The following is a 12,158-nucleotide window of genomic DNA, read 5'->3' on the forward strand; positions in this document are numbered from 1 at the left end:
TCTGTGTGTCGCTGTGGTAGTTGTTCCCCAAATGAACCTTCCAGTAACAGTCTCTTCCCCTTGAATCTGGGCTGTCTGTGTCGCTTGCTTTTGATCAATAGAATATAAGAGAACTGATGCTGCATGACCTTGGAGTCAGGTCGCAAGAAAACTTATAGCTTCCACCTAAGTTTCTTGGAGCACTCACTTTGGGATGTTCCCTCTTGGAAGCCAGCCAGCATGTAAGAAATGTGACTACCCTGGACCACTTTCCCATGAGGAGCCCAAGCCACGTAAAGATAACTTGTGTTGGTGCTCTGGTAGAAACCTCAGATGAGTTCTCAGTGAGCGGCCAGTGTCAAGTGCCAGGCATGAGAGTGAATAAGCCATCTTGGACAGCCCAGCGGGGACTTCCGATGACCACAGCCCTGGCTGTCATCTGATTGCAACCACATGAAAGACTTCAAAGGAGAACTACCCAGCAGAGCCCTGTTAATTTACAGAACTGTGAAAGAGAATAAGAAATTGCTTTTTTAAGCCAAAGATTGTTGTACACCAATAAGTAACCGGAACAGCCACATGAGATTTAAAACAGGGAAGCAAAATGAAAACACCATATTTAAATTTTTCTAATTGTTATCATGCATTAAAATGTACATGTTCCTTCAAATATGCTTATTGTCATGGAATTCATTCCTAGACTGATTATGAAGCAGAACCAACTTAATAAATATGTTTGTCCTGTCTTGGAATATACTGTCTCTTCATTTACTTCCATTCTTAAATAAGTTGAATGGTTTCATGGATGAAATGTTATATTTCCTGAGATGATCTAGTTGTTTGAATCTCAATCTTACTGATATTTCATGCAACCTACTGTTTTCTTGCTATGTTAGAATGCTCATCAGTTTCATGGTCTCTTTCATTTGCCATCTTATAAAAGAGAAGTGGGACTTCCCTGGCAGCACAGTTGTTAAGAATCTGCCTGCCAATGCAGGGGACATGGGTTCGAGCCCTGGTCTGGGAAGGTCTCACATGCCGTGGAGCGACTAAGGCCATGCGCCACAACTACTGAGCCTGCGCTCTAGAGCCTGCGAGCCACAACTACTGAGCCTGAGTGCCACAACTACTGAAGCCCGCGCACCTAGAGAGCGTGCTCCGCAACAAGAGAAGCCACCTCAATGAGAAGCCCACGCACCACAATGAAGTCCCAATGCAGCCAAAGATTAATTAATTAACTTTAAAAATCACTTAAAAGAGAAGCAATCTTTTCATCTCTGTACAGTGCAAGTGCATTCAGGATATCAAAATTTGCTTTCTGTTGTCGGTTGCTTTTGAGTTTGGACAGACATGTCACATTTGTATGTGGAGGTGGATATATTCCAATATAGTTATATTTGCAACTCATGTGTTTTTTTCTGCTTTGTCAGAAAAGCATCCCTGGAATAAAATCACTCTACAGTTTTACCTGAAGAACGACATTAAGTTTTTAGAGAAAAATGCAAATTCCACTTATACCTCAGGTCGTTGCCTAAGGCAATCAGATTGTCCTTAGCTTTAGTTCTGTTTCTTGTACTCACTGTATCTTACTCTTGTGTCTTAAAGACATTTGCCCTCACATGTTGGTGTGAATTGTCGATCTACATGTAATTATTGTTGGTTTGTTTTTTCTTTATTAAATCTGATACTCAGAAGAAAATATGTATTAAATCAGAGACACAGAAAAGAATGTATATGGTGACATATATGTAGATTGGCTCAGAAAAAAATAAGTGCAATGTATTTTTTAAAAACATGTTTTGGATATCTATGTATTTAACTTCTTTTCTGACCACTGAGAGAGATCAAAAAACCTTTCCATTTTTAAAAATATTGAATGTCAATACTTATTCTTGCTTCAGATTTGTTGAATATTATTTATTATGTCCTTGGGCTTTCAGAGGGAATATATTGACAAGGAATCCTTTATCTTTCTCTCAATGTATTTCTTTTAGTCAATTTTCTTTCCTTCAACTTTCATGGTTGAAATTTCTAAGTTTTTCTGGAGATAAGAACATGGCATTTCTTAATCTTTGCCACTGGAAATATGCTACTATTTTCAAAGCTTAGGAAGATTTTCTTTCAAAACAACCAATTACATTTCAAAAGTTGGTTTTACCCTTGACATGATTCACTAAAGTTGGTTTTACCCTTGACATGATTCACTAATTTTTATATGATACTTCCATTGTAGGGAGATTTTCAAACGTTTTTCTGCTACCACCCATGACAGAAGGATGTTCATGTGTGGGATACTCTCCCATGTATAGTAACAGAGACACGATTAGCATACTGAAGACAGACTATGGCTTTCCATACTTCCCATGCCACGTGTACATAATTTACTGTATGTAATATCACACTATTATAGGATTACAATGAATCCACTCCAATTTATTTTCGAAAAGTATATCACTCACAGATTGTATTATTTTAACCATTATTGGAATCATGTTACTTGCTCAAAATCTCTTAACTAATAGCAATGTATATGACCCAACATCACTTTTGGACTATGGGAGAACCAGTATTCTACACTATTTCCTTATTTCATGACAATTGTCTAATTTATTGGCATAATGTTCATAACAATCTCTTATCCTTTTAGCATCCATAAGACCTATCCTCTCTTTCATTACTATCATTGAAAATTTGTGTTATCTCTCTTTTTCCTTTCTGGCTAGGGAGCTTATCTGTTTTATTGATCATTTCAAATAAACAGTTTTTGGTTTCATTGAATTTCTCTATTATTTGTCTATTTTCACTTTCATTGATTTTTACTTTTATCTTTATTATTTCTTTCTTTCTGCTCATGTTGAGTTTCATTTCTTCTTTTTCTCATTTCTTAGTTGTTTTTCATTCTTTAAAGTATCTTAATGCTATAAATTTCCCTCTAATTTCTGTTTTACCTGCATCCCACAAGTTTTGATATGTAGCATTTTCATTATCATTTAATTCAAAGTAATTTCTAAATTTCTTATGGGAAAGTTAGACCCATGGGTTGTTTAGAATGTGTTGTTTAATTACCAAACATGTAGGGATTTCCAGATATCTATTTGTTATTAATTTTTAGTTAAATTCCACAGTAGTAAGAGAATGCAGTTTGTATAATAGTAATCCTTTTAAATTTATGAAACTAGCTTTATGGTCCAGAATGTGGTCTATCCTGATAACTATTCCATGTGCACTAGAAAAAAATGTATTCCACTGTCGTTGGGTGGAGTCCTTTATAATTGTCAATTAGGTCAAATTGATTGATATGGTTATGTCAAGTCATCTGTAATCTTTCTGTCCACCTGTGCTATCAATAGAAGAGTGTTGAAATCCTGAAGTATAATTGTGGATTTGCCTATTTCTCCTTTCAGTGCTATTAGTTTCTGCTTCAGCCCATTTTGAAACTCTTCTCCTCAATATATATATAGGTAGGATTCTTACATATGCTTGAGGAGTTTTTATCTTTATGAAATGTGCCTCTTTAACACTCCTAATATTCCTTATTGTGTAGTCTGTTCTGTCTGATAATATTGCCACTCCAGTTCTTTTTATCAGATTTATTGAGGTTTAATTTACATACAATAGATTCACCAATTTTAAGTATACAATTTGATAAGTTTTGAGAAATATATGCAGTTGTGTAACTATCATCGCAATCATGATATCCAACTTTTCCATCACTCCAGGAAAGTTACCTTCTACCTCTTTGCAGTCAATCTCTTCCCCCATCCCTGGCAGCTGACATGCTTTGTTTCTATAGTTTTGCCTTTTTTAGAATGTTATATAAAGAGAATCACAGCTATAAGTAGCATTTGAGGTGGGGTTTCTTTGATGTAGCATAATACATTTGAGATTCATCTATGAAGTTAGTTCCGTCCTCGTTATTGCTTAGTAATATTCCATTTTGTTTATCCATTTACCGCTAGAATAACACTCTTCCAGTTCGGAGCCACTATATAAATCTATTACAAAATGGGAGGACAAAGTTTTGAATGGAAGTGTGTTTTTATATATTTCTTTTGTTTAAATATCTAGGTGTGGTATTGCTAGATATGGTAAGACTAGCATTTGAATCCTGACAAAGATAGTCTTGGGCTGCCTTTCTTTAGTTGTCAAGCTTCCGATTAATGCTAGAATCAGTCCCAACAGTTACAAAATCATGATTCGTACTCAACACTGTACCAGGTGAAAGAGAGTACACAATAAAACCTTGATATCTATAGGTAGACATTTTAAAGCCTCCAGGCCTAACAGAGGTCACCTGTAGCCAGGAAACATGGCAAGAAAATTCACAAATGAAGTTCTGATCTTGATTGTACCGTGAGAATTTAAAAGTTTTTTTAGGTTAAGGTAAATAACAGTCTTTGAAAATGTCAACACGTGAAACTTTTAGCATAGCCAAATCCCTGTTTAGAAATCCATGTATACAATTCAAATACACTTAAGACATTCAAACACTCTATTTAATTGGCAAAAATTACTTAGGGGTACAGAGTTTTCCTTGCACACCTAAATGATTACTGTGCGTATGATCTGGGACTCGATTGATGGTTTTGTCAATTACTCGTCCTTGTGGTAGACTTCAGTATGCGTTTCAGACCAAAGTGGCTAGAATTACCTGCCCACCCCAGATCCCAGCTAAAAGAGAGACAAGTAGAGGAGCTCCAAGGAGTTGAGGACGCACAGGTAAAGGGCGCGGTTGGCCAGCAGAATCTGACATTTTAAATCGCCCTGCCCATCAGGGCCTCTGCTGCCTTTGACGGGTGGGCGAGTCAGAGGTAGGGGAGAGCTGGCTGGGCTTTGCCAGGCAGCGCGGGACGACGCCCCAGCCGCGGCCTTCACGGCGCTGAACTCCAGGAGCCCACTTGCCCATCTGCGCCAACGCCCCCGGCGCCCCCGGCGCAGCCCGCAGTCGGCCGGCAGGTGTGCGTGGTGCGCGCGCACGCAGTGCGTGCTGGGTGCGGGTCCCGCGAGCCGAGAGGCAGCTGGGCGCCTGGCGGAGGGTGGCTGGCTGGGTGAGTGTCGCCCTCCTCGCCTCCCCGCCTCCTTCTCTCCTCGCGCCTGCCGGGGATGCTCGCGCGCGGCGCCCCCTTGCCTGTAGGCTCGCGGCCCCGGGGGGCGGCGTGTGTGAGTAGCTGGGAGGGGGCCGCGAGGCGCTGCGTGGAGAGCTCGCCCGGGTTTGTCCGCCGCCGTCACCTGACTCGTCGGAGCAGCCACAGCTGAGGTGGGGGCGGGGATGGGGACGCAGCGCGGAGGGCTGGAGAGGCACGGCGGCGGGCGGGTGCGGCTGGCTCCTGGGGCCACGGGCGGCGGGCGCAGGGACCGCGGAGCTGAGGGCGGGGGCCGGGCCAGGGCCGGAGGCGGCGCGCCGCGGACACCGGGTCCGCTCGCGGCCGCTCACACCCACCCGACGCGACTTCCCTCGGCGGCCCGGGCTCCGCTCATCCTGCGGCGGGCGGCGCCGCTCCCGGGGCGGGGTGAGTACCGCCGCCCAGGCTCGGCCCCCTCCCCGTGCTTGGGCCGCGCGGGGATCCGGAGAGGATAATCCTGGGGCGCGGAGAAGGGCAGCGGCCGGGTGACAGCTCCGCGGCGCGCTCGAGGGCGGGCGGGGGGCTGGGCTGTCAGCCCGTCTCTGCTCCGCTGTCAGGAAGGGCGAGGCGCTGCGAGACGCCGGCGCCTCCGCGGAGCCCTGGGGCGGCCCCTGCGGCGGCGATTTGGGGGCGAAGGGAGGGGGTCCGGGCGGAGGGCCTCGGCGGGGCTTTGGAGACCGCGGTGAGGAAGGAAGGGGAGGCGGGCGCGTAATATGGCGCAACGCTAGGATAATCTCTGCCGCGACCGAGGGAGGACGAGCCAGTTGCTGCAGCAGCGCGAGGAGGAGGGAGGCGGCCAGGGCTTGCGTATGCTATCCATTCTCCGAAGCCTGCGGGCTGCTAGGAGGAGACGCTGCGGCTGGGAGGCGAGAGGTGGGCACACGGCGGGCGCGGCGCCCAAGGCATAACCCCGACGCACGCGGGAGCTGGTCTGGCACCCGAGATAGCTTGCAGGGGAAGTGCTGATGGACGGGGGGGGGGGGCGCGGAAGGGTGAGGCGGGCAGCATCCGGGGGGAGGGGAGTGGGGGGGGGGGTCGGTCGGGGACATTGGCACGATGCTGGCACCGGACTCGCGCTAGTCTCGCTCAAGATCTCCTAGACCGCGTCGTTCGAGCGGGGCTTAGCGCGGTGCTGGCTCCGGGGAGGTGGTACCGGGGCGGGAAGGAGAAGAGAGCCGCCATGCGGCTGGAGGAGGCAAGGCCTGGGTGCTCAGAGGGTCGGGTCTGCGGCTTAAAGCAGGACCATCTCCCCCTTTTTCCCGCAGAAGAGGAGGCGGTAGACGCGGCCGGAGAAGATGTCGGGCCAGACGCTCACGGATCGGATCGCCGCCGCTCAGTACAGCGTGACAGGCTCCGCTGTAGCCAGAGCGGTGTGCAAAGCCACCACTCATGAAGTGATGGGCCCCAAGAAGAAGCACCTGGACTGTAAGCATCTCTTTATATAAGTGGGACATGCGCACGGCCGAGGCGCGGTGGGTACGGGCGGCGCGGCCTGCGCTCTCGGTCGATAATGCTGCAGCCTTCCGACCTACCAGCGGGGCTGCCCCTGGGCTCGAAATCTCCCACCGTGGAGGTGTCGCCTTGGGTCGGCCCTGAAACCTTGTCTTTGAGCCATTTTTTTCTCCTGTTGACCTCCAAGGTTTTGCTGGAGAAAAAAAAAAAAATTATATATATATATATAGATTAATAATTTGATACCGAGAAATTGTAAATTCAGGGTTAGGCGCTTTTCACCTCTTTTTTTTCCCCCCCTTTCTCCACCCCCCCCTTTTCCAGTCCACGTTAGAGGAAATCAGGGGTTACACAGTAACCCCAAAAATGGATTCATGGAAGGTCAAATTTATCACCCTAGTTGTTTCCTAAATACATTTTGGGTAGTTTTGAAAGAGTGTCATCTTTTTCGGTGCTGCTGCTGAGATTTGGTGCTTGAGTGTGTGTTGTATGTCACCACACCAAACTGAAATAAATTCCAGCTCTTGAATGAGGAAATTGCACATCATAGATAATGGAGATTTCATTTTACCCATCCTGGCACACTTCTTTGTCCCATTCTCAGGAGCTGCTGGGCAGAATGGCCATGCAGTGGACACAAAATGGATGTGCTTTCCCAGCCTTAGAGATGGTGCAATTTTAGATGAAAACATTCAACTTATAATTTTTTTTAAAGTATTGGTTTTTTGATGGGAAAAGGCTTTAATCTAGTTTGGAATCTATATATTTCTGAAGTAAATATTTCATTTGATTAACATAGTAAATGTTTAGTTATTGAAGGGCAAATGGGGACACTTAGAAAAAGGCTTTCACCTGCTTTGAGTAGTGAGGTTCCTTATAAGTAAGGCTACATCAGAATATATTCTGTAGTTGCTGTTCAGTCTTTTGGGACCTGTTTAGGATCTGTCCTGCTGTGGCGTTCGTTTGTAAAGGTCAGTGCTGGCATGAAAGACACAGGCAGGTCTAGCCATACCCATTTCCCATCTGGCTTCCTTTGCCCATTTTCTGGTTTTCTTATGCTTGAGGCCTTCCCCAGTGTCTGCCTTGTGCAGCTGAGAAAATGGCACCACTGTTAGAATTGACTCTGGTCCTTTTACCTGTTTAAGCAAAGCTTGATGAAGCTTACAGCTGGATATTATTGTAAGGGTTCTCCAGCCTTGCGAACCTGTTGTCTCATAAAATTGAATAATTTTGCTACTAGAAGCTTGCCTGAGGGGGAAACACCATTACTCTTTTCCTGAGGGAATTTTCAACAAAATGTGTTGATTATGGTATCGTGTGTTATACATGCAGTACAGGGTGAGAGAGGTGGCCACGGCCCCTAACAAAAGTGGAAATTATAAATTCATGACCAGCTCGTTTTGCTGCAGCGTGCTGAATCATTTAGCCATCTTTGATCAGTTTCCCCAACTCTGGAAGGATGATTCATGTTTTAAAGGTAGGTGTAGGTGTAGCAAATCCTCATAATAAAAAAGCTATAGGTTATGGATTTGCTCAATGGTTTGAAAATGATAGATCGATATATTGATACATTTCAGAGAACACTTACAGGTTTGAGCATTTCATTAAACATGATTCAGATAAAGACTGACTTTTCCATATCTAGTTAGTCACCTTAATCTTTAGATCTTGAAAAGTCTTTTATAAACTTTCCAGGTGGGAGGTTTTTCAGTATCTCCAGCATATGTTAGTGAGTGAAGTGATTCTGAAGATGTGGAACATAGGGGGAAGATTCCTTATTTAAGGAAAGCAGCGGAAGTAGGAACTGGTATTGAGTTAAGAACACGGATAATCATAAGAGCTAAACATTTATTGAGCAGTTACTATATGCTGGGCACTGAGCTTTACATTATTAATTTATCATCACTTAAAAGGTTTGGGGAAGGTAATTAACTTTCATACCTTTTAACCCCTGCACTTAACTGCCATCTGTGGTTTATTTAGTAATATTCTCTGATAGAGAGGGGGGAAAAAGGGAACCAAGTGAGCCTGAATGGTCTAATCTTCAGAATACCCATCCTGTTTGCATGGCTTTATGTGAAATTGAGCATCACAGCCCCACACACTGACTGTAATTTCTATGATATGCGTGCAAAAATGTTAATTCTGTCATTTAAAAAATGAGCAAAAGCCAGGCACTGAGGAGTATTGGTCTTTCTTTTTAACATTTTACTTTTCCAATAAGACATAAAATAAATTATCTTCACTTAAAGCCAACCTTAGGGTAGAATTTGGAAAGATAGGTATCAAGTTACTGATATGTCCTATTTTAAGAAAACATGATATGGAAAGTCTGAACATATAAATAATGTTGTATGTATATGTACTGCAAGAGGGGATCTTTGCACAGAATTCTTTGTAGTGTTCCTTTAAGTAACAGTAGACTACCTTAGTAATTTATTCACAGGTGTTCCAGTAACACACCAGTTTTAAAAGTGAGTTACACCAGTTATTAAAACATGCAAACATATAACTAAGTTTCACTATAGGCACTGAAATAATCTTAAGTTTATTTAGTTTTGAAAATATTAAATACTAGTTAGGAGGAAAAGAGTGCAAAATGTAGAGTTGGGGATTTGAAACCAAAAAAGTTTTGTTTTTTTTAAAATTTCTCTTGTAAGTTTATTTTCAATATTCATAACGAAGAGCTTCCTGTTGTTTAGCTGGTATATAGGTCTTTTTTTTTTAACATCTTTATTGGAGTATAATTACTTTACAATGGTGTGTTAGTTTCTGCTGTATAACAAAGTGAATCAGCTGTACATATACGTATATCCCCATTTCTTCTCCCTCTTGCGTCTCCCTCCCACCCTCCCTATCCCACCCCCCTAGGTGGTCACAAAGCACCGAGCTGAGCTCCCTGTGCTGCTTCCCACTAGCTATCTGTTTTACATTTGGTAGTGTATATATGTCAGTGCTACTCTCTCACTTCGTCCCAGCTTACCCTTCCCCCTCCCTGTGTCCTCAAGTCCATTCTCTACATCTGCGTCTTTATTCCTGTCCTGCCCCTAGGTTCATCAGAACCATTTTTTTTTAGATTCCATATATATGTGTTAGCATATGGCATTTGTTTTTCTCTTTCTGACTTACTTCATTCTGTATGACAGACTCTAGGTCCATCCACCTCACTACAAATAACTCAATTTTGTTTCTTTTTATGGCTGAATAATATTCCATCGTATATATGTGCCACATCTTCTTTATCCATTCATCTGTCGATGGACACTTAGGTTGCTTCCATGTCCTGGCTACTGTAAACAGTGCTGCAATGAACATTGTGGTACATGTCTCTTTTTGAACTATGGTTTTCTCAGGGTATATGTCCAGTAGTGGGATTGCTGGGTCATATGGTAGTTCTATTTTTAGTTTTTTAAGGAACCTCCATACTGTTCTCCATAGTGGCTGTATCAATTTACATTTCCACCAGCAGTGCAAGAGGGTTCCCGTTTCTCCACACCCTCTCCAGCATTTATTGTTTGTAGATTTTTTGATGATGGCCATTCTGACTGGTGTGAGGTGATACCTCATTGTGGTTTTCATTTGCATTTCTCTAATGATTAGTGATGTTGAGCATCATTTCATGTGTTTGTTGGCAATCTGTATGTCTTCTTTGGAGAAATGTCTCTGTAGGTCTTCTGCCCATTTTTGGATTGGGTGGTTTGTTTTTTTGATATTGAGCTGCATGAGCTGCTTGTATATTTTGGAGATTAATCCTTTGTCAGTTGCTTCATTTGCAAATATTTTCTCCCATTCTGAGGGTCGTCTTTTCATCTTGTTTATGGTTTCCTTTGCTGTGCAAATGAAACCAAAAAAGTTTTAATTAGTTTGATATGTATATAACTTTGTAGTTTGGAGTTCAGATCAGAAGGTTGTAAGAATAGAGTTTATGGCTCTGTGATTTTCTTTTTTTAAAGACACTGGGTTAATTGAATGGGCTCAGAATCTTTATGAAATGTGTACTTAATATTATTTAAAGTACTGGTTTAGAAGATAATTTTTTTCTCTTTGGGTTGGTAGGCCACAAAAATTATTGTTAACTATGGTAATTTATAAAATGATGCTTAATGATATATGATTTATACATTTGAAGAAATGATTTGTCAACATCTGGAGGCAGAATTACATGTAGTAAGAAGGTAGAGAGATAAGCAAACTCTAGACATATATTCTCATATATTTTGTCCTTCTTTTCACTCATAGTATGTTTCTTGGAGGAAAAAAATGTATTCAGAAAAGCTTGACCATAATCAGCAGTTATAGATGAAATTTAAGGGCTATGATTAACCTTAATAATTTAAATAAGGATTATATATTTTAAGGTACTTTTGGATTATATAAAACTTTTATTCTATACTATAATAAGATTGCCCTTTGCACATGAAAATTAAACACCTAACCAATGTTAGTTTAACATTAGTTTTTCTGGATCCATCTGTACATTTTCACTTCCTTTCCCTTTAACATTGTGTACCTATTTGATAGCATATGAAACATCCAGACTTGTCAAGCATTCACCTTCTTGATTGCGTTACATTACATACAAAATGTAAACTGTTTTACATTTCCATTGTTTTTCCTTTTCTGTTTTGTAGTTGATGGCCTAAGGGATAGCCCACGTCAAATAATAAAGTAACAGGATCCAGTAGGGCACCCAGTGCTTTCCCAAGCGCTGCGTCAAGGTTAAAGAACAACAACAAAATAGAGTTGGCCCAGAGTAACACCTGCAGGGAGAATTTGGGAAGTTTTACAGCCCTGTATAAGATTCATTTTGGTTAATTGCTCTTATGAACAGTTTCTGTGTATGCTATACTTTTAAAATACCCTATTTAGGATTGTCAAAATTCCAAACTTAGACGTTACTATCAACATCAAACCAAACCTTATAAAAAGCCAAATCAGTATAAAAGCCAATCAGCCAAACCTTATAAAAGCCAAACCTTATAAAAGCCAAACCTTATAAAAAGCCAAATCAGTAATCCTACTTTTTTCCATTCTAAACCTCTTGTGAGTTTTTAATAATGAGCTTACCCTACATAATAAGCAAGTAATTCAAGTTCTGAATCTTATGTTTGAGAGATATTGGCATTTTATAAATGATTCTTTTCCTCCCAAATTAAGAAAAAATAAGATTGTATTTCTTTTTTTTTAAATCAGACTATCTTTATTGGATACCTTTTTTTTATATATATACGTTTATTTATTTATTTATTTTTGGCTGCGTTGGGTCTTCATTGCTGCTCGCGGGCTTTCTCTAGTTGCAGCAAGTGGGGGCTACTCTTTGTTGCGGTGCGCGTGCTTCTCATTGCGGTGGCTTCTCTTGTTGCAGAGCACGGGCTCTAGGCATGCCGGGCTTCAGTAGTTGTGGCACGTGAGCTTCAGTAGTTGTGGTTTGCGGGCTCTAGGCGCGCAGGCTCAGTAGTTGTGGCGCACGGACTTAGTTGCTCCGCGGCATGTGGGATCTTCCCAGACCAGGGCTTGAAACCGTGTCCCCTGCACTGGCAGGCGGATTCTTTTTTTTTTTTTTTTTTTTTTAAATTATTATTATTATTATTTTTAAATTTTATT

General features: G+C 42.2%; 2 protein-coding genes across 2 annotated transcripts in view; one reads left to right on the forward strand and one right to left on the reverse strand.

Moving 5' to 3' along the window:
- Positions 1 to 4,750: 4,750 nt before the first annotated feature.
- On the reverse strand, positions 4,751 to 6,008 carry LOC132376111 (basic salivary proline-rich protein 2-like). The gene is made up of 2 exons (XM_059941641.1): positions 5,955 to 6,008; positions 4,751 to 5,869 (listed from the first exon to the last, which is right to left on the reverse strand). The coding sequence occupies exons 1-2, from the start codon at positions 6,006 to 6,008 to the stop codon at positions 4,751 to 4,753; spliced, it is 1,173 nt and encodes a 390-aa protein (XP_059797624.1).
- Positions 5,424 to 12,158, forward strand: part of SNAP91 (synaptosome associated protein 91) — a 151,919-nt gene continuing 145,184 nt past the window's right edge. Inside the window, exons 1-2 of the mRNA XM_059942078.1 lie at positions 5,424 to 5,489; positions 6,368 to 6,527. Of these exons, the coding sequence (XP_059798061.1) occupies positions 6,398 to 6,527 (130 nt within the window). The 5' untranslated portion in view covers positions 5,424 to 5,489; positions 6,368 to 6,397. The remainder of the gene's footprint in view (positions 5,490 to 6,367; positions 6,528 to 12,158) is intronic.

Source organism: Balaenoptera ricei, chromosome 12 (genome assembly GCF_028023285.1).
Source record: "Balaenoptera ricei isolate mBalRic1 chromosome 12, mBalRic1.hap2, whole genome shotgun sequence".
Classification (NCBI taxonomy): Eukaryota; Metazoa; Chordata; class Mammalia; order Artiodactyla; family Balaenopteridae; genus Balaenoptera; species Balaenoptera ricei.

What these genes read in the sequence shown, in the direction of transcription:
- LOC132376111 (XM_059941641.1), bottom strand. Translation starts at nt 6,008, where the DNA reads ATGCCTTGGGCGCCGCGCCCGCCGTGTGCCCACCTCTCGCCTCCCAGC. An exon ending in TCTCGCCTCCCAGCCGCAGC is followed by an intron (nt 5,870 to 5,954) that starts GTCTCCTCCTAG and finishes GCGCTGCTGCAG; the next exon opens with CAACTGGCTCGTCCTCCCTC.